General features: G+C 41.9%; 1 protein-coding gene and 1 pseudogene across 1 annotated transcript; both read left to right on the forward strand.

Annotated features, from left to right (window-relative positions):
* The first annotated feature begins 3,953 nt into the window (after positions 1 to 3,953).
* Positions 3,954 to 6,292, forward strand: LOC117696072 (E3 ubiquitin-protein ligase ZFP91-like; annotated as a pseudogene).
* An 8,984-nt stretch (positions 6,293 to 15,276) lies between these two features.
* Positions 15,277 to 17,868, forward strand: LOC117696042 (PRAME family member 12-like). The gene is made up of 3 exons (XM_034486648.2): positions 15,277 to 15,563; positions 15,870 to 16,454; positions 17,253 to 17,868. The coding sequence occupies exons 1-3, from the start codon at positions 15,277 to 15,279 to the stop codon at positions 17,866 to 17,868; spliced, it is 1,488 nt and encodes a 495-aa protein (XP_034342539.2).
* The last annotated feature ends 393 nt before the right edge of the window (positions 17,869 to 18,261 follow it).

Consider the following 18,261-nt stretch of genomic DNA (forward strand, 5'->3'; position numbering starts at 1 on the left):
GGTTTGTCTCCTGGATTTAAAGATATATACCATAATGCCTGGGCCTAGTTTGTTCATGGTCACTATTCCTAAAGATCTGGATCAAAAGAGTGTGTCTTCCAGCCTCAAAATCTGGATTACACATGTGCCCTCCATTTCTAGATTATATTTCTTTCCAGATTAAAAGTCCAAACTACTCCTTGTTTGACTGCACACACAAAAAATAAGTTTAGCTGGGTGGGATCTTGCTCTGAGATCACCACTTTCTCTTAATCTCCTAAGCACAGGATTAAATTCTATTCCATGTCCTGGTGCCCCTTTATTATTACCTAAACTATATATTTTGTGGTTTTCCTTTCTAAGCTTGCTATAATTGATAAAAATGCTCTTTGTGATAGTAAGCCAGAGGACAAAGTCTATGCTGGCCTTTGCTGAGAATTCCTTTGTCAATGCAATTAATCTGATTCTCTTCACCTTAGCCTTAGCCTCAGGCAGACTCTTCAGACAAGGGCAAAAGGCAGCCATATTCTTCACCAAAATACCACAAAAATGATCACTAGGCCACATACTAAAATTCTTCTCCACTGAAACCTCTTATGGCAGGTCTGCACAGTTCAAATCACTCTCAACAACCAACTCTTCCATATTCCTACTAGGACAGCCCATTAAGCCCCACTTAAGGCATTCCATGACTTTCCAGATGCAAAGTCCAAAAAACCCACACTCTTCCAAACAAAAGCTTAGGCCTATGACAACAGTACTCGAGTCCTCGGTAGCTATTTAGGGTCTTAGGGTTTTACTGCTGTGAATAGAAACCATGACCAAGGCAACTGTTATGGAAACATTCAATTTGTTCTAGCTTATAGCTTTAGAGTTTTCATCCATTATCATCACAATGGGAGCATGGCCTTGTCCAGCCAGGCATGGTGCAGGAGGAGCTGAGAATTCTATGTCTTCATTTGAAGACCATTAGGGGAAGACTGGCTCCCATGTGGTTAGAAGAAGGGACAAGACCACATCTCCTAATAGTACTCAAATGAACCTATTAACATGAAAATTCCAGTGCAATGTGAATTTCTCATTAACACCAAACCCAATAGAAGCAAATTATCATCATTTTCATCATCATCATTTTCGAGATATATATATATATATGAATTTGCCCTATTTTATTTTAAATCCAGCATCTTGAAATGTAGTTGAGTTAGTAATATGCCTGTCCAGACTGTGAGAGGCCTCCTGATAGAGGAGAGTGACAAGTGACTTACCTGATCAGGATACTGGTGAGAGAGGTCCTATTCCCAGTGAGGTCAGGCAAAGACTGTAGACTCCAGAACTCTGTCTTAACCCTTTTATACCACACCCAACCTATGTAGCCCCACCCCTAAGCGCAAGATTCCATCTTCTGGATCTTTGTGATTGGTTCTTCTTGTGGTAGATGTATTGAATCATAGTTGATTGTGTGAACTCAAAAATAGTAAATTAGAAAGTGAAGAGTCTACTGATTGAATTGTTTAGTGTGTGTTTATATACTCAAATGTGTGAGGGTTTTCTAGTGTGTGTTTTCTGAGTGTAAATATAGCTGTCTTCTGAGAGGCTCTGCCAGAGGCTGCATATACAGAGGAGGATGCTGGCAGCCAACTATTGAACTGAGCATGGGGTCCCCAATGGAAGAGTTAGAGAGAGGAATGAAGGAGCTGAAGGAGTTTGTGGCCCCATATGGACAGTGACAATACCAACTAACCAGAGCTTTTAGGGTCTAAGCAGCCAGCCTGGGAATACACTTAGAGAGATCCACAGCTCTAGCCATATATGTAGTGGAGGATGGAGGAGGCCCTTGGTCCTGTGAAGGCTGGATGCCCCAGTATGGGAGAATGCAAGGGTGGGGAGGCAGGAGTGGGTGGGGGTTCACCCTCATAAAAAGCAGGAGGAGGGGGATGAGATAGGGGGTTTCAAGGGTGATGGGGAAAGGGAATAACATCTGAAATTTAAATAAATAAAATATCCAAAAAAGAGAGAGAAGCAAAGATAATGAGTTCAAGGTTTACCTATAAGTAATGTTTTGCAGCCTGTGAGCAGGTTGTATTTATGTTTTGGGGGGAAGAGAGAGAGAGAGAGAGAGAGAGAGAGAGAGAGAGAGAGAAACAGAGAATAGGCTCTGAATTTGAAAGAGCAAGGGGTATGTGGGATGATGTGGTAAGAGGAAATTGGGGGTATGCTGTAATTATATTGTTAATTTCAAAAAATAAAAAATTTAATTAAAAATTTTTAAATCTGTGGCTTATTTAAGTTTCCATGTTCCCTTTGCATGTGCATTTGAGTTTGAAGTTGACCTCCATGGTTCACTTCTGACAGTAAAACTTTGTCATTGACCTGTCTTACTGGACACATATGATTAAATCAGGAATTTTAATAATTTTGTCAGTAATCCATTTATTTTGTTGGAGACTTGGTTTGGCTTGATAAATTGGATTTATGGGGAACTCTTTATGTGGATCAAGCTGGCTATAAACAGAGTAATCTGACTGTCTCCACCTCCTGAGCGCTAAGCCTATATGTATGAGGCCTCATGACTGGTTTCTTTTTTTTCTGTTGTTGTTTTTGAAGCAGCCAAGAGTAGCATGTAATCAACTCTGTTCACAAAACAGGCTCAACATGAGATCTTCAGTATAATCATCTGAGAAATCAAGAAGAAATGCTGGGAGTTTATTTTGCATCATTAAGTGGTTTCCCCCATTTATGCACATCCAAACCTTCTAGATAGGAGATGAAATGGATAATTTTCTAGATACTGCATACCAACGTTAAATCAGAATCAAGTAAACTATCTAAACAGACCCATAACACCTAAGGAAATAGTAGCCGTCATTAAAAGGCTACAAACTACAAGAAGCACAAGGACAGACCGTTTTAGTGAAAATTCTCTCAGACTTTCAAAGGAGACCTAATGCTAGTGCTTCTCACACGATTCCACAAAATAAAAGCAGAAGAAACACTACCTAATTCATTTCATGAAGTCACATTTACACTGATACCTAAGACATACAAAGACCCAACAAAGAAAGAGAATTTCAGTCCAATTTTCTTTTGAATGTTGGTGCAACAATTCTCAATAAAATTCTGACAATCCAAATCCAAGAACATATCAAAAGGATTATACACAATGATCAAGTAGGTTTCATTCCAGGGATGCAGGGAATGGTTCAATATACTGAAACCCATCAATGTAATCCCCTATATAAGAACTCAAAGAGAAAATTCACATGATCATCACATTAGATGCTGAAAAGTCCTATGATAATATACAACACAGCTTCATGTTAAAAGTCTTGAAGAGATCAGGAATTGAAGGCACATGCCTGAACTTAATTAAAGCAATATAGATCAAACAAGCAGCCAACATCAAATTGAATGGAGAGCAACTTGAAACAATCTCACTAAAATGAGGAACAAGGCTGCCCACTCTATTTTTTTTAATACAACATTGGAAATTCTAGCTAGAGCAAATAGACAACAAATGAAGTCCCTGGGATATAAATTGTAAAGAAAGAATTCTAGGTATTACTCTTTGTGGATGATATGAGAGTATACATAAGTGGCCGCCAAAATTCTGTCAGAGAATTCCTCCACTTAAAAACAGCTTCAGCGCCCGGTGTGGCACACGCCTTTAATCCCAGCACTTGGGAGGCAGAGGCAGGAGGATTTCTGAATTCAAGGCCAGCCTGGTCTACAGAGTGTGTTCCAGGACAGCCAGGGCTACACAGGGAAACCGTGTCTTGAAAACCAAAAAAAGGTCGCCCTAGGAACCGGTGGAGGGGTAGAGGGGCGGGAGTTGGGGGTGGTAAAGGGGGGAGGAGGCGCTGTGGAGTGAGGGAGCCCCACCCTCTGGGAGCAAAGGGGGTCAGGGAGAGCTGTGCCGCGGTCAAGGCAGCCTCCACCGCCTGGGAAGCAGGGATGGGGATGGACGAACCCCGATGCTGGGGTAGACGGAGGAGCTGCGATTCCCGGAGCAGCAGGACCAGGAAGGGGGCCCTCCCGCAGCGGCGGCCAATGCTGCTTCAATCTAGCTCAGGCGCGGCGCAGAGGAGGCGCCTGTAGAAACCGCGAGCAGCCAAGGGCTGAGGCAATGTCCGGACCGCGGCCACCTCCGCTGCTGTGTCCCGCCTGAGAAAGACCGAGTATCCCAGCTGGCAGAGGAACAGCCCCAGCAACAGGCCTCCAGACGATGGTCCCGGGCATTAGCCCGTGGCCACGAAGCCCATCTCCTGCTCAAGGCAAGAAGTGTCTGTGACTCCAGTGTATAGAAAAAATAACAACTGATAAAGAATTATGTTTTCATCTAGATCCCAAGGAAGAGAAAGAAGATGATTCTGTCCTCCCTCGGGAAGTTTCCATTACTGCAACTATACCTAGCAGGAGCTGGCACAGTAGTAGCAGGACCTCTGTCTCTCCCCTTCCAGACAGTGAGAATACTCGGAGCTCTAGGTCCAAGACTGGCTCACTGCAACTTGTCTGCAAGACAGAACCTGTTGGGAGCCGACTTTAGCAGAAAGCGGCTAGATCAACTTTGCAGCCATCTGGAACCATATACCCTGACGAAAGATTTGGTTTTCAATAGCCTACAACAGCTGAAGCACACTCTGATATCCCACATATTTTGTGTTGCTGTTTACTGGCCCCAGCTGCAAGGTGCACGTGGTAGTCACGCCTGCAAGGCATGCAGTTCACGTGCTGTCCACGTGCTATCTACGCCATACATGCTTATAAGGCGCATGTGCTATCCACGCCTGCAAGGCATTGCGGTACACGTGCTGTCCATGCTATAGACGCCTGTAAGGCTTACGTCATATCAACACCTGCAAGGCACGTGGATGTGCCTACAAGGCACGTGGCAAAAGCCTATAAATAGCTCAGAATTCCCTTCAATAAACGAGACTTGATCAGAATCTCTGTCTTGTCTCCATTCTTCGCTTCTCTTCCCCTTTATCCCCACTCTCTCTCTCGCTAGACCCTGACCCTCGGACCGGAACGGGCAGTACGGGCTGCAACAGTTTGGCGTCCAACATCGGGCTCCAGTAAGCGCAACAGTTTGGTGCCCAAGCGTGGGGGGTTTGCAACAAGAACCAATTACAGATCAACTTGATTATGACGTTCCAGAAGAACATCAGTCTCCCGGTGGCATTAGTAGTGATGAGGAAGATGAGGAGGAAGAAATGTTAAACAGTGAAGAGGAAATACCATTCAAAGATGACCCAAGAGGTGAGACTTACAAGCCCCACCTTGAAAGGGAGACCCCAAAGCCACGGAGGAAATCAGGGAAGGTGAAAGAAGAGAAAGAAAAGAAATAAATTAAAGTGGAAGTAGAAGTAGAGGTGAAAGAAGAAGAGAATGAAATTAGGGAAGATGAGGAGCCTCCTAGGAAGAGAGGGAGAAGGCGAAAGATGACAAAAGTCCACGGTTACCCAAAAGGAGAAAAAAAGCCTCCAATCCAGTAGGTCCATTGTGAGGTAGAAGGATGTGGGACTGTTCTTGCTCAGCCTCGCTATTTGCAGCACCATATTAAATACCAGCATTTGCTGAAAAAAAATATGTATGTCCCCATCCCTCCTGTGGACTTCAGGCTCCAGAAACAACTTTTGCAACATGTGAAGCATCATACAGACCAGAGGGGTTATATCTGTGAATATTGTGCTCGGGCCTTCAAGAGTTCCCACAATTTGGCAGTACACTGGATGATTCATACATGCGAGAAGCCATTACAATGTGAGATCTGTGGATTTACTAGTCGACAAAAAGCATCTCTCAATTGGCACATGAAGAAATGTGATGCAGACTCCTTCTACCAGTATTCTTGCAATATCTGTGGCAAAAAAAATTGAGAAGAAGGACAGTGTAGTGGCACACAAAGCAAAAAGCCACCCTGAGGTGCTGATTGCAGAAGCTCTGGCAGCCAATGCGGGCGCCCTCATCACCAGCACTAACCCAGAGCCCCTGACACAACCTGCAGATGGTCAGGGGCTTCCTCTTCTTCCTGAGCCCTTGGGAAACTCAACATCTGGAGAGTGCCTACTGCTAGAAGCTGAAGGGATGTCAAAGTCATACTGCAGTGGGACAGAACGGGTGAGCCTTATGGCTGACGGGAAGATCTTTGTGGGAAGTGGCAGCAGTGGGGCTGGTCATGAACTCGGATATACTCGGTGCTATCACAGAGGTTCTGATTGAAGATACAGACTCTACTACTGGACCCTAGTGCAAAGGAAGACTTTGGGCACTGGGGCAGTGCAGACTTTGTATTTAAAAGATAAAAAAGACAAAAAAATTAAAGCATTTAAAAATCTAGTAAAATAACTGAGGGGCCTGTTCTTTGCATTGTGGATCACAACACACACACACACACACACACACACACACACACACACACACACCATCCCCATTCCCTGAACTCCTTTTCCTCATCCTTAAAATATTGATGTAGCCTTTACCAGAAAGGTTGATTAAAAAGCAGCAACATACTAGGTTCTAGCCAGCAGCAGACTTCCTGCTCATTGGCAGATCTCTTTTTTTCCAACCTCTAACTTTGATGTGCTCTGGATCAGCTTTGAACTCATAATAGTATATTACTATCATCTAAATCTTTTCTCCTCTACTACTGTCCTATGGCTCTGGCTTCTCCCCACTGCAACAACCAACACTTATCCTCAAATATTATATAATTCTATTTTCTGGAGGCTGGCAGCTTGACTTGGCACTTTAGGGCCCCTTGGCAGGATGCTGTTAAAACAGCACATATCTCTCACCCCTCTTCCATTACTCACTGGGTTTGGGGAAGGAAGGATACATGGGGACCACCTCCTTCCCTTTCAGTGGATCCCAGCGCCTCAGTTCCCCCCATGTCTGAACCTCCATAATGCTCTTAATGGTGCTCACTTGCTTGGAAGCAGGCTCCCAAGAGAGGGTACTGCCCTCTGTACAGTCTTTCTGGCTGTAAGATAGGGCTCTCTGTCAGTGAGAAAAGTCCCAGGCTAATGGCAGAAATTTGCACTTTGAACATGTGTGTTTTGTGTTGTGGAACCTGAGATTCCTTATTTATTAATGGAAAGTCTTATTTTGGTGGGGGGAGGGTCTTTGTTGCTATGTTTTGTGGGGCTGGGAGAGTAGATTATTCTGACATGGGATCCTTCCTACAAGAGGTATTCTGAAGGCAAGGCTTAGAAGTTAAAGAAGCACAGCCAGCCTCTAAAATCATAGTTCTCCAGTGGCCTTTAAAGAAAGCTGGTCCTCAGCACTAACAGAGTCACTTTAGTAGCCTAGTGCTTTTTTGAAGCCTTAGGAAAGTTTGATAGGTTTGTGGTAACTAGTGTGCTCTTGGAGATTTTAAGAGCATTCGAGATACAAGAATCTTGAGGGGATGAGGAATGTTGGTCAAGGTCTGGATCACAAACAAAAGAATTTCTTCTGTGAATTTATCTTCTCTTGTCTTCACCATTTCTTTGCATATATATCCCTGCTGGCCCCTTGTGTTGATTTTGGTTTTTGTTTTGTTATTGGTCATTCCAGCTCTCAGTTAGTGGAAGACCAGACCCTGTTATTCATGAAGGAACAAAATCTAAAAGTTTTAGAGATTTGGTTAAGAGTAAAGTGTTCTGTCTTATGTCCTCTTTAGAAGAGAGAAAGCTTCAATAACAAAAACAAAAGCAAAAATCTGTACGATAATTTTTTTTTTTTTTTTGCTTTCCCTGGAATTATCTATTTTCCTCTGAGTAGAGACTTTAATGCCTTGTGGATTGTTTATTACTGTCATTGGGAAACACGGATCCTGTTTTTACATGCTTATACCTCTCAGAAAACTAAAACCCTAATTGAACTCATCATTTGAAAATTAGAAGTGCAGTTCTTCCCTGTGTCCCTCAGAATCAGCCATTGAAGACTTGGTCAGTTGTTGTCAGAAACACATGATGACTATTGGGAAAAAAACAGCCAGCTTTAGCAATGTGGGTAGATACAAAATTAACTCAAACAAACCAGTAGCCTTCTTCCATACACAGGACAAAATGGCTTTAAAAATTAGGGAAATAACACCCTTCACAATAGTCAAATAATATAAAATATCTTGGTGAAACTGTAACCAAGCAAGTGAAAGATCAGTATGAGAATAATGCCAAGTCCCTGAAAGAAGAAATTGAAGATGATCTCAGAGGGGGAAAAGCTCTCTGATGCTAATGGAAGTGTAGGATTACTATAGTAAAATGGCCATTTTACCAAATGTAATCTCCATGAGAAGTCCAACTCAACTCTTCTCAGATAGAGGAAGAGCAGTTCTCAACTTCATATGGAATAATAAAAATAACCCAGGACTGCAAAACAATTCTGAACCATAAAAAAAAAAAAAAAAATTGTGGGAATTTTCCTGACCTCAAGGTCTACTAAAGATCAATAATGATAAAAGCCACATGGTATTGGTAAAGAGACAGACTAGTTGATAAATAGAATAGAATCCAAATAGACCCAAAAATATACCTGCATACCTATGGTCATTTGATCTTTGACAAAGAAGCCAAAACCATACAGTAGAAAAAAGACAGTATCTTCTACAAATGGTGCTGGTCTAACCTGAAGTCTGCCAGTAGCAGAATGTAAATTGATCCATTTCTATCTCTTTATATGAAGCTCGAATCCAAGTAGATCGAGGACCTCTACATAAAACAAGATACACTTCCGGCACACAGACCTCTAGCTCCTACTTAGGAGACATGATGGCATTGGTCTCCTCCAACGACACAGCCAGGAAGCCAAGCAATTTAAGCAGCCACTCCAAGGCTAGCCCCACAGCAGTACAGGTTCAAGCTGATTACTGCATTTCTCCATGGGTCAAACATGGTCAGACACTGTAGGCTGCTGAGGAACAAGAGTTGGGGAGGCCTCAACTCCAAACTCAAGGCAGGTGGAAGTCAGCAGTGAGGAAGGCTGTTTCCTGCCTCCACCTTCTCAAATTATTTTATGAGTGTTTCTTTTATGAATGTGGGTGCTCTTGCATTTGGGGCATAGATGTTTACAAGGAGATGTCCTCTTGGTGCATTTTCCTTTAATGAACATGAAGTGTTCTTCCCAGTCTTTTTTGCTTACTTTTGGTTGGAAATTTGTTAGTAGATATTAGACTGGTTTCTATATTTTCCTTTTTGGTCCATTTGCTTTATAACCTTTGTTTTTCAGCCATCTACTCAGAAGTAATGTCTATCTTTGTTGCTCAAATGTGTTTCTTGTATACAGCAGAATGATGGGTTCTGTTTATACATCCATTCTGTGCGCCTGGGTCATTTTATTAGGGAATTGAGTTCGTTGATTGTTGGGAGCTGACTTTTAGCAGAAAGCGGCTATCAGCTTTGCAGCCATCTTGAGCCATATACCCTGACAAGAGAGTTGGATTACAATAGCCTACAACAACTGAGCACACTCTGATAACATCTTGCTTTACATACCCAGGACTTTCCTTGAGTGTGTGAGATTAAAGGTGTGTGAGATTAAAGGTGTGTGAGATTAAAGGTGTGTAACTTGAGAGTGTGGCTTAGAGATCAGATTGAGAGACATGACCTAAGGGCATGATTAAAGGCATGACCAAAAGGCATGGCTTAGGAGTGAGACATATAAAAAGAGAGAACAATTTGGAATAACAGAGATTCAGACACTAGAAGTAGGAATAGACGTTAGACACTCGGAAGAGAACAACGAGAGGAGTAGAATTAGGAACTAGGAACTCAAGACTCGGGACTTGGACTAGTAAGAGAGACTGAAGAATAAATGGGATTGAAACACACTCTGTCTGGTCTCCATTCTTCCAGTCTGTCCTCACTCTCTCTCTTGCTGAACCCCAACCCTCGGACTGGAGCAGCAGCCTGGGCCAGGAAACAGTGGAGTGGAGAGGGCCACAATATTTTAGGCTGCCCAAAGTGGGCCAGCCTAGGCCCCAACATTTTTTGGCCCCCAAACGTGGGACTAGTGCAGTTCTCAACAATTGATCTTGAGAGATATTAATGGTCAATATTTTCTAATTCCTGGTATATTTTTGGTGCTACTGTGTATATGTGTGATTCTCTTCTTTTGATTTTAGTGATGTGGAATCATTTGTTCCTTATATTTCCTTGAGTGTAGTTAACCACTTAGTATTGGAATTTTCTTTCTAGTATCTTCTGACCGGCTTGCTCTTAGAATTTTTTTTTCTCATCAAGTAGTTTCTCCTAGTATACCTAACAGTTATCAGCTACTCATTATGTAGGTTATGTTAACCCGTGAGTAAGAGTAATCCTCCAGCCTCAGGGTAGTGTTATAAAACAGAATGTATACAGTTTAACTAGATTTCCCACTTGTATATCTGCCTTGTCGAGTATATGTAAAAAAAAAAAAATTGCAAAGTATCCAAGAGAATCAAAGTAAAGGTTTGATGAAGGAAGTTTTGGTGAATTTCAACATTTACTATTCAGATATTCAGGCTAGGATCAAATATTGCTGAAGCAAAACAAAAGAGAAAACCTGTGTAATCAGCATCATTCTTTTTAAAATTAGTTTATTTATTCACTTATTATCCCAATATCAACTTCCCTCTCCTACCAGACCCCCTCATGCAGCCCCTCGCCATTTTCCTTCAAGCATCCATCTTTGTATTATCTTTCTTTCTTTTTACTGGTGTCAGGTAGTTCAGGCTGGCCTTGAACTCCTCATCTTCTATCACTTTATAAATGATTGCTAGAAGCCTGCTTGACCTTTTGTGTTTTCAAGCTGAAGTGAAACAGGTGAAAGGGGAGTGGAGGAGGATCTGTGGGATAGGGGACTGGAGGGAACAGTGTTTGGGATATTAAAAAACTAAAAGAAATCTAACAAACAAATAAAAAGCAAAGGAATTACATTACCAAAGCAGATCCCCACTTGAATTTCAGGATGAGCTTAGGAGGCTTTCATAGCCAGAAAGATCTAGAGTTCAAGGACACTTTGATAACCCATCTCAGAAGTTTTCAAGTGAACCTTCAAGGGCTGGCTCAAGCCTTTAATCCCAGCACTCTGGATGAAAGACCTTGCCACATGGTCTCAGTTCATTGTCTTTTCTGTATGGAGACCTTACAACTGATTCCATGGTAGAAGTACAATTTAGCCCTAAAATCAGCCTGTACACAACACAGCACTCAGTCTTGCAAGGAGTCCTGATTTTCACTAGTATCTCCGTTCATTCTTTCCTGCACTGAGATATCAACATGAATATACCCTATTTACATACACATCCACCCAGACTGGAAGATTACTGAGGCCTAGACGTACTTTCTCCACATCATGGCAATGATTCATCAAAGATCAAATCATACAGAAATGAAAAGAAAGCGGAAAGGAAATAAAAAATGAGAGGAAGATGGAAGGAAGGAAGGAAGGAAGGAAGGAAGGAAGGAAGGAAGGAAGGAAGGAAGGAAGGAAACAAAACAAAAAAGAGAAAGAAAGAAAAAAATTCTTAGTGTCTTCTCATCTTCTCAGTGACTTGAAAGATACATAGTGAGTTCCAGAGAGGCTTGAGTAACAGAGTCTTAATGTAGAAAAATTTAAAACCATCCAAGAGCTCAGAGTTTGAGGAGAAGTGTCATGGGATCTTGCCAGAACCTCAGATTAGCATTTTAGCAATGGAGATTTCAAGTTTTAGCAAGAATATATGAAGCAAGTTGTGCTCACTGTGTAGTGTGCAAATCAGAACACTGTATGCACCTCTGCTTCAAAAACTGTGCCTGAATCCTGAGAGCTTTCTGGAAATAAAAGTCTAACCTAGAATTCACTCCAAAGTTTAAAAAGCTCCACCTCTTTCCCTCACTAGAAACTGACCACTAATGAGTTCTTTGAAGCACCTCCCACACTAAATCATGATGGATGGTAGATTCGTATTCCTAGGTTGGTCCTTAGTCACAGGGGTAGAAGTAAGTGAAGGTGATAAGCTTCTACTGTATCTTGAACAATGCTGTCAAAATAAGAATAAAACTAAGTCAGAAGTAGAATCTTACATCATAACACAGATTTAGTCAGACTGAGGAACTAGGATTGGTCAACAAATGGAGTGCCAACTAATCTTAGATACACAATGAAAGAAACCCCATCTCAAAACGTTAAAAAGCAAAGTACATAGATCAATTTAAAAAGTTTTTTTTTTTCTGTTTGGAGATTTTTGTATTCTTTCTCTTTTTGTTTTGCTTTGTTTATTTCAAGCCAGAGATTCTTTGTGTGACCCTGACTGTCCTGGAACTTACTCTGTAGACAAGGCTGCCTTGGAACTCAGAGATCCTCCTGCATCTGCCTAAGGAGTGCTGGGATTAAAGGCACAACCAATTGCTTCAATAAATCAGTTCTTGATATAAGTCTGGCCTAAGTATTTTCCTAAGTATGGATCTGATCCAATCCACTTATATCATCAAAATCTAAAAATGATCTCGTGGGGAGATTCTCAACTATTGAATCAGAGGCCGATTTTGGCTGAGAAGGTGTGGCTACAAAGGGAGGGTTCAATGGAAAGTTATATAAAGAGTCAGAGCATCCACTTGAAAAGTATACAAAAAGTCACAGCATCCAGAGGAAACCTCAGAGTCTTGGTGCCTGGAGTCAGAGCCTTTTCCTGCCTGGGTTCAGAGACCTTTCAGCAGAGTCCAGATCAGGTAAGCCCCTTAGCATTATCAGGATTCCTTATCTTATGCAAGCTAGTCTAGCCCTGTACCCTCACTTCAAATAATATATATATATATATATATATATATATATATATATATATATATAACTGATTTGTCTTTTTTTGAAATGAAATATTTTTATATAACCTTGCCTGGCCTTCTCCCGTCTCAGAAAACTGAGGGATGCTTGATTGGGTAAGTATGGTTTCTGTGTTTTTTTTTTTTTTTTTTTTGAAAAAAACATTCACATTAAGAATATCAGTGTGGCAGTGGTGGTGCATACGTTTAATCCCAGCATTTGGGAGGCAGAGGCAGATAGATTTCTGAGTTTGGGGCCAGTCTGGCCTACAGAGTGAGTTCCAGGACAGCTAGGGATACACAGAGAAACTCTGTCTCGAAAAACCAAAAACCAACCAACCAAACAAACAAAAAGGATATCAATGTGACCTTGAATTCAAGGCAATCCATGCTGTAATGACAGCTGTGAGTTATTCAAGTGCCTTGACTGATGATGTTTATGTCACTTTAAGCCTGGCATTCTTGAGTGTGCCTTTAATCCCAACAACAGGGAGGCAGAGGCAAGCTGATCTTTGAATTTGAAGCCAATCTGACCTATATAGTGAGTTTCAAAACATCCAGGGATAAGATGTGTCTCAGGAAAGCAAAGCAAGCAAACAAACAAACAAAAACAGTATTTGTAAATGCCGAGTAACAATAAAACATTGTCTGTTACAATCATGAGGGCTGGGAGAACTAAGCATAGTTTATTTATCATCAAAATATAGCCTGAGTTCCCAGGCTTCCTGTTGATCTCTTCCCACTGGGATGAATTCACCCAAGATTGGTTGGAATTAGTAGAGTCTTCGGGAACTAGGATACTTTGAACAAGCTTCACAAGCAGATTGGAGAATTATGGCTTTAGAACCAACAAAGGCTAGACCAAGCAGTTCTGCATTGGAAATGCTGGGGTGGCACATGCTGAAATGTGATAGAATATAACTGTAATCCCAGCATGTGGGAAGCAAAGGCAATCCCTGATATATAATTGTGTGTGCCTTGATGCCATTCATGCTTCTTCTAAGTCCCACTGCTTCACTAGAAGACCCTTTCTGATCAGCACATTCAGTCTCCCATGATGCAGTGTGGGCAAGGAGAGCAGAAGAGAATCCAGGTGTTATGGCTCAAATCCACCTAGTAGCTACCGGGAAAGCTGATGCAGGGGTTTCATAATGAGTTTAAGCCAGACCAGAGTGCATGGTGAGTGCCATCCAGGACAGCCACAGTTACACAGGAAAACCATGTTTCAAACAAACAGACAAGAAACTCCCAAAATATATAGTTAATTAGGACAAGTAATCTCAGAGCTCAGAGTTTGAGGAGAAACATCTTGGAAGGCCTGAGACCTTGACCAGGTCTTGATTTTAAACATTCTCATATAGAAATCTGATTCAATCTAACTAAAGATGTAAATGTCAAAATAATTAAATGGGTGGAAACTTTATGATTCACTCAGGTGGCAGATTATTGCTGAGAGGTGGGGCTAAAAGGGAAGGTGTGAGGAAAAGGTGGATATAAGGTTCAGTGTGGCTGTACAAGACATTCTGAGGCTTGGAGCCTGGAGCAACTACCTGCTCCTGCTAGGATGGGAAAACCTGAAAGCAGTGTGCTGATCAGGTAAATCATTCAATCCATTAGGATGCCCCATCTCACCCAGGCAGACCATTCATGCTTCTCCTATTCAGTCTCCCATTTCACCTCAGTAATTTTGATATTTGGTCATTGTAAATTTTTTTTGGCTCCTTGTTTGATGTTACAGTTTTGAAGTAGGAAATATCATTCAACCCAGGTTAGCTTAGAACTCCATATGTAGCTGTCATTTAAGACTGATTTTTCTGACTCTCTCTCCTGAGTCCTGAGACCTCAAGTTGAACTGCTTTGTGCCATTTATAGAAAGCTGAGGATGTAACATTCAAGGACTTGGCCCACTGAGGAAGGGCCTTATTTTCTTACCAATATCTGCTGTATACCCTAAAATACCCTAATTCAAAATGATTGAAAATTCAAAAAGAGTGAAAAATGAAGGAAATAGTGACCCCCGTGAAAGCATAAAATTGACAATTCTCACAATTCAATCTCCCAAAGAGCAGGCTACAGCTCAGTGTGCCTACTGGATCTAAAGCTTAAGGAAGTCAAAGTAACAACATGCATATCACAGATTCTCTCCAACAGTTCCATTCATTGAATTCAAGGATAGTTTGGATATGTGACCTTTAACTTTGACATTTAGGGTCATGAGATACATTTGTAGATGGTTTCAAACAAAAGTGTGGACTTCAGGTTGAATGTCCTGATACCAGCTTCCCAGCATGTGAGCTGTAGATGTGATTGGGTTGAATGGGTGCTTTTGACTTTCCAGGAGGTCCTAAAAGGAAATGTGGTTCTGGGAAAAATAGTGTCTAATGGGAAATACAGGTTTCTGACATTGCCAGAACAGTGACTGAGGCCGAGTCTGTTTATCTAATTAGTGGGAAAAGAAGCAAGCTAAAGAGTATTTTCCCTGAAATAATTTCTTTATCTTGCTATATCCATAGCATCTCCCTACCTGAAAGCCATGATGAGCTCCAAGACCCCACCCACGCTAGTGCAGCTGGCGAGAAGAAGTCTGCTGAAAGATGAAGCCTTAACCATCTCTGCTCTGCAGCACCTGCCCATGGAGCTCTTCCCACCACTCTTTAAGGATGCATTCAACAGCAAACAACATAAAATCCTGAGGGAGATGGTGGCAGCCTGGCCCTTCCCATGCCTTCCTGTCGGAGCTCTGATGACAACTCCAGACTTGGAGATCTTGAAGACTGTGCTGGATGGCCTGGATTTGCTGATGACACAAAAAGATCAACCCAGGTAAGTGACACCAAAGTAGCATGCGTGTGGGGGGGGGGGGGAAGTGTGTGGAATGATGGAAGTATTCACCATGCAATCCAAGTTGAATCAGAGGCTTCTGATGCCACTAACTTTGTGGAGAGAAACAAAGAAAAAGGATAGTGGTGTGTGCAGCAGAGCAGAGAGTACAGATGCACAAAATATGCAATGAGTCTGTCCTGGCCTCTTCCCTCAAGGAATGGATTTAAGGGTCTTTGTGTTATAGGGACAAAGCTGTTTACACATTGCCTCTTCTGTCATCTGAATTTTTTCCCATTTGATCCACAGGATGTGGAAACTACAAGTGCTTGATTTACGAGATGCCAATCATAATTTCTGGAATGTGTGGGCTGGAATATGGGATGGTGTTTGCTTTCCAGACATTAGTCAGCCTCAGCCTTTGATGTATCATCCCATACAACAGGGAAAACAGTCTTTGACTATAAAGATAAACCTTTCTATGAATCCCGGGAACATAAGTGAATACAATGAATATTTTTATCAGTGGTCAATGGAGAGAAAAGATGTAGTACAGGTGAACTGTCAGAAGATAGAGATTTGGACCAACCCTGTCTACTACTCAACTTATCTTCAGGATGTAGTTGAGTTAAGTTCTATCCAGGAATTGGAAGTGTATAAACACTGCGACCTGAACACCCTTGCAATGATAGCCCCTGGTTTAGGCCAGATGACAAACCTTCAAAAACTCCTTCTCAATGATATCCACATGTCTTTGGAGTGGCTTGGAAATAAAAAGATAGAAGACTGGTGTGTAAGTATGATCATTCCCCAATTCTCGAAACTCCACAAGCTCCAGCATCTCTACTTGAATGACGTCTGCTTTGTGAATAAATGCCTGGACCAAGTGCTCAGGTGAGTAAGGAGGAAAGAAAGCCTTATCCAGGGGCCAGAACAAAGCCATTCTCTGTTACATGAAAGGCCAGTGCACACCTGTGGTTTCCCAGGCACTGTTGAATTTACATGGATGTGACCTTAGAATAATTGATCTTAGAGTTTGTGCTACTCTAGATCCTGAGTTGTCACGTTAGTAAACTCAGACTGCCATTTGTGTGTTCCTGATTTAGAAAAGTTCTTTGCCAAGTACCCAGATGTACTAAACACAGATCTATAAAGGCTATGAGAGCTTATATTACATTTTCCCCATGCCAGTTCTGTCCTAATAACTGTATGAAGACTTTTCATCTTCCTCTGACTCCCCATGGGTCTGAGGCTATCTGAACACTGGTATGGGATGAGTAATGATTGAGAGTCATTATGGCCACAGGAAAGCTATGTGGACTGGATAGAATCCATGCCATAGAGGTGGAGCTCATGAGCTCAAAGTTATCACACCCAGGAATGGTTCTAGGTCTTTCCAAGACAGTCCTACTGGGTTTCCTTGCTGATATCATCTATTCACGGATGTGGTCTTGTGCTCCCAAGTGCAGAGGGCACTGTAGAGCTCCAGGCAAAAGCAATCATAATGATGGTGTGTGTCCTCTGCTTATAGTAACAAGATTTATTTGGTACTATCAGGGAACATTCTAACCTTGAGTTTCATTATGGACACAGAATGACCTTGGATGTAGCTAACCTTTTCTTCCTTGAAATCTTGCCCTTTGTGTGCCACTATTGAACTTTAAGGAGATGATCTCCTTTGTCTCTCTCTAGGAGCTTAGAGAGTCCCTTAGAGACCCTTGCAATCACTCGCTGCAAGCTGACAGAGTCACATATGAGTTGTCTGTCTGAGTGTCCAAGGCTCCATCAGCTCACACACCTGGATCTGAGTGGCACCGACTTTATAAATTCAAGTTATAAATTTCTAGGAAGACTTCTAGGAAGACTGACAGCTACACTGCAGAAGCTGAAATTGAAGGGCTGTATGATCGTGGACTTCCAAATCAATGTCCTCCTACCTGCTCTGAGCCGATGCTCCCAACTCACTGAGGTCGATTTTCAGATGAACTTCTTATCTATGGACATCCTGAAGAAGCTGCTGCAGCACACTGCTAACTTGAGACAACTGACCAGGGAAAGGTACCCTGCCCCCTATGAGGTCTATGATGAATTTGGTAATGTCCTCCCACAAAAATTTGTACAACAGTGCTCTGAGCTAATGGTCACACTCAATGTTATAAGGCAGCCAAAGGAGATTTGTTTTGTGAGTAACATTTGTGCAGGTTGTGGGGGATTCTGTGTCTACAAATTTGGGGCCATACTATGTCTCTGTTGGCAATCAGAGAGGTCACTGCTGGACTCTGAGAAAGGAAAGCCAGAACTCAAGTGACACATTTGAGATAGAGCATGTGTATTTCAGCATATGTTTTTTGATGTACTCGGGAATGATGATTGTTCCATTGGATCATAGTTGAAGAAGTACTAATTTGGAGAATGAGGGCTTATTTTTTGCCTAAGCTCAACAGTAGATACCTTGACACAGCAAATGAAATTTGAATATGGTACTTACTGTTTTGTTTGACCTTCCCATATTCTTGTGTTTCCTTCTCTCTGTCTACCCAGAATTTTCAGAATAACACACCTAGTGTTTAAAGATTATAGACACTTCAGCTTCCTGAAATCCTGTTCAAAATCCTACCAAGATTCTCTTGGAAAGATGGCTCAAAGTTTAAAATTGCTTGGTGGTCTTCCTGGAGAGGACTGTTTTATTTTTTATATCTAT

Source organism: Arvicanthis niloticus, unplaced genomic scaffold (genome assembly GCF_011762505.2).
Source record: "Arvicanthis niloticus isolate mArvNil1 unplaced genomic scaffold, mArvNil1.pat.X S10, whole genome shotgun sequence".
In the NCBI taxonomy this organism is placed as follows: domain Eukaryota; kingdom Metazoa; phylum Chordata; class Mammalia; order Rodentia; family Muridae; genus Arvicanthis; species Arvicanthis niloticus.